Below are 7,375 nucleotides of genomic sequence, written 5' to 3'. Positions count from 1 at the left end.
GCCTTCCGCTCTGACCCCTGCCTCCCCCAAGCCCTCCCCCACCATGTCTGGCTCAGCAGCCATGGGGCAGTGGCCTGTGCCACAGGTGAGCCAGGTGCCAACTAGGGCTGATCTGGGAGGACAGGCCAGGGAGGCGCCTGTGCGGCGGGGGGCCACATGAACGGCTCTGCTTCCCGACCCCAGGTTGCTTCATGCTCAGGCTCCCCTGAGCTGGCTGGGGCTGTCCTGCCCCTGCCGCCCAGCGCTGTGTCCTCAGGCAGGGGCGCAGACCTCAGCCCGAGGTTCCTGTTGCAGGCAGACTGGTGGAGCTCAGCAGGCAGCCTGTGTGAGTCCTGCTGAGGTTTGGGCCCCTGCTACCCCGGATGTCTGGGCGCCCGTGCCCCTCACGGGCCCGGGAGGCCGAGTGACAAGCCCCGAGGTGTCTTCTTGCAGAACTGGCTGATAGCCACCCTAAGTGGGGGGCCTCACCCCACTCCCAGCTGGGGTTCGCCCTGGAGGAAGGGCTGGCCAGCTCTGTGCCTTTGAGTCTGGACGAGGTCTCGGAGAGCTATGAGTCCAGCCACCTGGCGTCCTCCGCCTCTGTCCCGGAGCAGGACACCCCCGAGCGTTGGAAGCAGATGGAGCCGTGGTGAGCCCCGGGGCGGACGGGCAGGAGACCCATGTTGCCTGCACTCGGCACACCTGGCCCGACCCGGCCCCCTTTCACAGCCAGCGTGGCTGCCCTGCAGGCCCAGGTGGCCTCCCTACAGGGAAGGTTTCACTGGCATTTGGGTGGGTCCTACGGGGACACAAGGACCGCTGTGTCCTGCTGCAGGACACAGTGACCGCTGTGTCACTGGCATTTGGGTGGGTCCTACGGGGACATGAGGATGCTGGGCCTGCTGCAGGAGCTGCTCCGGGTGCGGGCCTGCGTGCAGCTGCAAGACTCAGAGCAGGTGGCCAGGGGCCCTGACAAGGTGAGCTGTCACCGGCCCGGGTGCCAGGGAGCTGCCACCCGGGCACTGAGTCCAGCTTGACCACTGCCGCCCAGGCCCAGAAAGTCCCTGACCCCCGGCCCCAGAGCCCCGGTGTCTGTGCCCAGCCCACACCCTGCTCCTTGCAGTTCCCCAGCTCCCAGCCCCAGAAGCAGATGCAGGCCCTGGACGAGAGGTGCACCCCCACGTGGGCGGCACAGGCTTGGGCGGGAGGAGAAGGGGCTTCGGGGAAGCAGCAGCTGCCGGGCCTTGGGCACAGCGGCCCGACCCCCGCCGGCTGCCTTGCTTGCTGCGCGATACACGTCCACGGCCGACTCAGGAAGGCCAGGGTTGGCCTGAGCTGGCTGCCCGCAGAGACCTTGAAAGCGGGGAGTGCTGGGGTCCCTTGGCCCATCCCCCGGGCCCCGAGGGCTGCCAAGACTCTGGCTGCCAGGTGGGCCCTCGGCAGAAGCGGCTCTTGTGTGTCAGGCTGGTGGCGGTCCGGGAGGCCCTGACCCAGATCAGAAAGGAGCGGGCGCTGCAGGACGCTGAGCAGCAGGACGCGGAGCAGGAGGCCGGCCTCAGGTAGGCGCCTCCGGGCTCCCTCTCAGGGGGTGGCTGCGGACCCACTGTGCAGTCGTGCGGGAGTCAGCGAGCAGGGCTGGTGTCCTGCCCTCCGTGCCAGGCTGCTGGGTGATGGTGGGCCTTTGCCCCACTGTGGACCCTCTGGGGCAAATAGAGACTCGATCCTGGGCACCCCCTGCCCCAGCAGTTTCATGCTTCTGGGACCTGGTCTCGCCGTCTGGCTGGGGCACAAGCCGCGTCTTGTCCTTAGCCTGTTTCCCCAGGCAGGGTTGTGCACCTGCTCTGCCAGCCTGTAGTCGGCCTAGGCCTTCCAGGTGCAGGTCCCACCCTGAGAGGGACCCTCCATGTCCGGAGTCCCCGCCAGTCCCTGTAGTAGGCCGGGCTGCTGTGACCAGTGGCCGTGGCCCCTAGGTTGGCCAAGCTGACCAGGAGGCTGGGACGGGAGGAGCAGGACCGGGAGGTTGCCTGCGGCGCCCTGCAGAGGAGCCAGGACGAGGCCAGCCGGAGGGTGGGTCGGGAGGTGGCCAAGATGCAGGTACCCTGGAAGGAGGCTGATCCCAGGCTGGGTTCGCATCTGGGCAGCCGGCGAGCTCCCCGCGAGAGGGTCCCTCCGGAAGAGACCCCGGCACCCCCAGCCGATCCTCCTCGCTCCGTCGGTCCTTTGGGTTCCATCTGTGTGGTCAGACCTAGGGGGATCCCCCAAATCCTGTGCTGTGAAATTCAGAGGCCACTAGCCACAGGGGACTCTGTGTATTGAAATCAGCTAACACGTTAGACAACTTAAACTCAGTTCCTTGGGCACATGAGCCACATTTCAAAGGCTTGGGGAGCCCATATGGCCAGCGACTGCCGCTCCGGACGGCACCGGGGGGGGGTGCGTCCTCCGTCCAGAGAGGTGGGCCGCTGGCACTGCCTCGGCCGGGGCTGCTCCTGCTGCTCTGAGACCGGCACCCAGGTGAAGAAACGGGGCCCTGGCCCCTGAGCCCCTTCCACAGCCATTTTTAGCTTGGGTGCTACCCTCCATGGGAAGTAGATGTCAATTTCCTGACGAGGCAGCTCAGGTGATGCAGCTCTGGAGCCCTGGGAGGTGGGCGTGGACTGGGGGAGGCGTGACTTGGTACTCAGCCTCTCAGCTCTGCAAATAGAGACCAGCACCCGTGCTGCACATGGGTGGGTGCGCCAGCCAAGTGCTCCCCAGCTGTGCCCACATAGCCCAGCTGCCTAGCTTCGGTGGCGCTCCCCTCCCCCCCCACTGCCAGCCGGGGGCTCCAGAAGGCCTTGGGGCCCAGGATCCCGACATGCCAGGCACGCTCATGGGCTCCTGGCTCTTCCCCAAGTGCATTCTAGGGCTGGGGTCCCAAACGGCAGCCCACCACCTGTTTTTGTAAATAAGGTTTTATCAGCACATGGCCACGTGCGTTCGTTCACTACTGTCCATGGCTGCTTTTGTGCCAACCGCAGAGTCGAGAAGCTGTGACAGAGACCCTGTGTCCCCTAGACTTAAGCTGTCTGCTCTCCAGCTCTTTACAGAAACCGTTTGCCTGCCCTGCTCCAGGGTGCTCTACGCGGGGTGGGGAGGCTGCTGGGGGCTGGGCACACCTGCCATGTGGTGTGTGGGGTGCAGATAGAGCTGGCCTAGGCCTTGCCCCCTCATGTCTTGTACCTTAGACTCTTGTGCAGCACTAAGGGGCCCAGCGGAAGGAGAAAGAGGGGAAGGGGCCCCACACTGGGCCTCAAGGGCAAGGGGGAAGGATGTGCACACATGTGCAGGGGTGTGTGACTGTGTGCAGGCGTGTGCTCACACGTGCTCACTGCTGCCAAAGGCTCCCAGCTCGGGGTACAGTTTTGGTGACTACTGTGTCACCAATGGTCACACCATGCATATTCTGGACCCAGGTGAGCTTGGCCAGCAGGCCCTTCACAGCCCTCAGTCCGGCCTTCTCGGGGCCATATGGCCCCAGGAGCCTTGCCTGCCTCCTAAGCCTGGTGCGCCCGGCTAGGCTTGAGGACCACAGGGTACACAGGACCCAGGGTCCCCTCTGATAAGGATGGTTGGGCAAAAAAGCAACTCGAAGGCCTTGAGGTGGTCGGCGGCGGGCAGTGCAGGGGTGGACGCAGGGAAGAGGGCACCCTGTAGGGAAGCCAGGCCCATGGCGACCACATGGGCACCACCGACCCCGCAGGTCCAGGTGACCAAGCTCGGCGAGGAGATGAGCCTGCGCTTCCTGAAGAGGGAGGCCAAGCTGTGCGGCTTCCTGCGGAAAAGTTTCCTGGCCCGGGAGCAGGTGGGCGCCAGGCCGCGGGCTGGGCCTGGGTCTTGGGGAATCCCTGCAGATAGTGCGTCTCCCCGCAGAGGGTGAAGGCCTCGGGGCGCATGCAGCTGACGGCGGAGAGCAGGCGGCAGACGCTCGGGGAGCTGACCCAGCAGCTGTGCAGGCCCTGCAGGGGCAGCTCGAGGTGGGCGGCTGTGGCTGTGGCCTGGGGGCACTGGGGGCTCAGGACCGCCCCCACACAGCAGCAGGAAGAAGGCCGCCGGGCGGGGCAGTGCCAGGGCCTGGACGAGGCTGTGGTCCAGTTGACCAAGTTGGTGCAGCAGAACCAGGTGTCGCTGGACCGCGTCTTGCTGGCCATGCGGGCAGCCTGGTGCGTGTCCCAAGGGGCTGTCGGGGTGTGTGGGAGGCAGTGGGTGGACAGGAGCTGTCCTTGCGGCCCACAGCCTCTGAGCCCAGGGCTAGGCCTGCCACACCCTCTGATGGGACTCCCTCCCCGCCGGCCGAGGGACTGGCCTCCCTGGGATCCTGCCAGGCCGAAGGGCCCCTGTGATCACACTCTGTCCTCGGCTCCCTGGGTTCTGGAGACAGCAGCCAGGCTCACCTCCCTGGCCCAGTGCTGAGGGGCAGTCTAGGTGGCACCTACCCCCAGGGACACCAAGGGGCACTTGGAGGAGAGCCAGTGGGGGAGCGAGCCACCTACCCGCAGGACAGCCTGGAGGCCGTGCGGCTGGCCGGGGAGCTGGCCCAGCGGGAGACGTGCAGTGCTCTGAAGCTGGTGAGGGCACAGGGCTGGCCGGGCTCCCTGGAGGGGCCCCCACATGCCCAGGCACCCACACTCAGCCTGGCCCCCCAGCTCTGAGAGAGGAGCCAGGCCCTGGAGGCGTCCGTGGCTGAGCTAGTCAGGCAGGTGAAGGGCCTGGGTGACCCCTTCCTGGCCTTGAGCCTGAGGCCGAGTGAGGCGACGTGGGCTGCCTGGGGCCGGGCAACTCGGCCTCTCCATCCCACCCACCCACCTGTCCCCCAGGTCCCCAGTGGCCCCAGGCCTAGCCACGCAGGGGCTCCCCCGAGGGGCGGCAAGGTGGACCCCAACCCCAGGTGCTTTTTTCTCTTTCAACAACAGCTTAGTTGACATTTGATTGACACCATAGTTTGCCCTTTTAAGGCATATAATTCAGTGGCTGTCTGCATGTTCAGGGTTGTACAGCTGTGACCACAGTCACTTTTGAACTTTCTGTCCCCCAAGAGGAAGCCCTGTGCTGCCCGTGGCCCTGCCCCTCCCCCTGGCCTCCGGCAGCCCGTGCTCTGCTTTCTGCCTCTGGAGCTGTGTGTTCTGGGTGTGTCTGTGGCCTTCTGAATCCAGCTTCTCCCACTGGTGGGACGTGCCGGGGCCCATTGGCTGTGGTGCACCTGGGCCCACTGTGTGCATACACAGGTTTGCCTGTCTGTCCCTCGGCCAGCGGATGCGGGGCTGTCGCCCTTTCCGGCAGTGTGGATAGAGCCTCTGTGAGCGTGCACACACTCCCAGGCTGTGGGGCGGCCCCCACTGCCCCTGCGCCCCATCTCCTGTAGGCGCAGGCAGGCTGCTCTCTGGCACTGTCCCTTCCAGCTCCTGGTGGGCAGAAGGCTGGCATGTGGACACCCAAGCCAAGCCAGGCCTTCTTAGGGATGAGCTCCGCTCAGCCTGGGGCCCTGCCTGTGGGACCCGGGTCTGCGGAGAGCTTGCAGCCAGGCTGTCAGGGGACTGTGTGGGCACACTTGGAGCCCGAGGTGGATGCCATGCCCCGTAGCCCCCCAGAGCTCTCCGCCACATGGGCATGACTGTCTCGGGTCCAACTCTGCTCCTGTGGGCCCTCCACCTGTCCACCCTCGCTCGGCGGCTTCCACCCTCACTCATGCCCATGTTCCAGGCAAAGAGAGAATTGGAAGGCACGGAGCTGAAATCGCTGGAGGGCCTGGCTCAGTGTCGGAAGGAGGCCAAGGCCCACCCGTGGGAGGTGCAGGAGAAGGTGGGCAGCCTGCTTCTGCCGGTGGGTGAGGGCTGGGCGCTGCCTCCCTGCTCCCCACATGCCTGTCCTTGGCTACCTACCTGGCCCCGCATTTCAGACAGAGGCCGTTTCCGACAAGTGCCTCCTTCACAAGAGCGATTCTGACCTCAAGATCTCTGCAGAGGGCAGAGCCAGGGGAGACCCCGTTCCTAGCTGTCACCTGGCAGGACTGTGGTCCCCCGGGGTAGACGAGCTCTTCCGCCCTCTGGGGAGGGCACAGCTGTCTCAGAACCACCCTACTGTGTGGACAAGGCCTCCCTGGGGCACCCCTCCCGGCCCCTGCTCTGTAGCAGCCTGCACAGACTCCAGCCTCGCCTTCTGTCACCTGCTGGGGACACCCCAGTCTCCACTAGAGGGTGGCAAGACTGAGTGCCCCTGTGACTGGCCCAGAGCTTCCCCCCTCCCTGTCCCACAGCCTGGCCCCCTGTGCCCACAGGGAGTTTGAGGTCGGGGCCATGCGGCAGGAGCTTGCTGTCCTGCTGGATCTGTCAGCAGCTCAGGGATGGCCACCCCGGGCGGAAGATTGCCGAGATCCAGGGCAAGGTGGCCACGGTAAACCTGCACCCTTGCCCATCCCGCTCAGCAGACCAGGGAGTCCTCGGGAACCAGCTCTCCTGCTGGGTGTCTCAGCCTTTGGCAGCACCAAGTAGGGGCGCCTGTCTGGCCCCGCAAGCACTGTGGGTGTCAGCAGTCTCAGTGAATGGAGCGGGCATTGGGCTGGGTGGTGCACCCAGACCCTATGGGGTGAGGACCCCAGCCCCAGTGACAGGTAGCGGCTGCCCTCAGCTGGGAGCCCTGCCCATCAGGAGGCTGAGTCTAGTTTCAGAACCAAATGATAAAACTGGAAAACAGCCTTCAGGACAACAAAGCCATCCAGACCTCAGGCTTAACGCAGAGACCGGGCTGGTGAGAGGCGGGCCCCCTCCCCACGCCGCCTGGCCCGCCCCACAGCCCTTCCATTGGTCTGGGAAACTGAGCAGCGTTTCCCAGCACATGAGATCCTGGTTCGTCCAGAGGGAGGTAAAGCCCGCGTGAGCCCCGGCCTCTTGTCGGATTCCTGGGTTGAGTGCTGGGCCCCGTGCCCGCACCGCGCAGAGAAGATGGCCGCCCTGAGGGAGGGCGTGATGCGGCTGTGGAGTGAGGCAGGCCCAGGGGGCCCTGATGCCGGGCAGCAGGAGGGTCCTTGTGTCTCTAGTGACGCAGCAGTTCATCAAGGACGTGGCACCTGGCGAGGTGGTCCCCGTGGGGCGTGTATCACCATGAGGTGGGCAGCAGGAGCCGCCTTCTGGGAGCGCTCCAGGCCCAGGGGGTGCTGGGGGAAGCCGAGGGCGGCGGGCGGAGGCAGAGGTCCAGGGCACGAGCCATGCCTCTGGGCAGGTGGCTGCAGTGGAAGGCAGTCCTCATGGACCTGGTGGCCCAGAGGAGGCCGAGATGGTCTTGGAGAAGGCCCTCGGCCGGGACCTGCCCACTGGCTCACATCCGTGTCCCTTTCCCAGAAATAAACATGCCAGTCCCTGTG

General features: G+C 65.8%; 1 protein-coding gene across 1 annotated transcript; it reads left to right on the top strand.

Moving 5' to 3' along the window:
• The first annotated feature begins 43 nt into the window (after nt 1-43).
• CCDC154 (coiled-coil domain containing 154) lies at nt 44-7,119 on the top strand. Its single transcript, XM_057488033.1, is given in 20 exon segments — nt 44-85; nt 184-325; nt 412-628; nt 869-956; nt 1,048-1,538; nt 1,950-2,073; nt 3,722-3,823; nt 3,892-4,181; nt 4,461-4,489; nt 4,492-4,586; nt 4,665-4,906; nt 5,418-5,517; nt 5,599-5,842; nt 5,919-6,001; nt 6,297-6,340; nt 6,342-6,408; nt 6,677-6,731; nt 6,734-6,769; nt 6,952-7,019; nt 7,021-7,119. Coding segments are annotated over 20 exon segments (2,658 nt in total).
• The last annotated feature ends 256 nt before the right edge of the window (nt 7,120-7,375 follow it).

Source organism: Manis pentadactyla, chromosome 10, assembly GCF_030020395.1.
Source record: "Manis pentadactyla isolate mManPen7 chromosome 10, mManPen7.hap1, whole genome shotgun sequence".
NCBI lineage: Eukaryota > Metazoa > Chordata > Mammalia > Pholidota > Manidae > Manis > Manis pentadactyla.
This window is presented reverse-complemented; position numbering and strand designations above follow the sequence as displayed.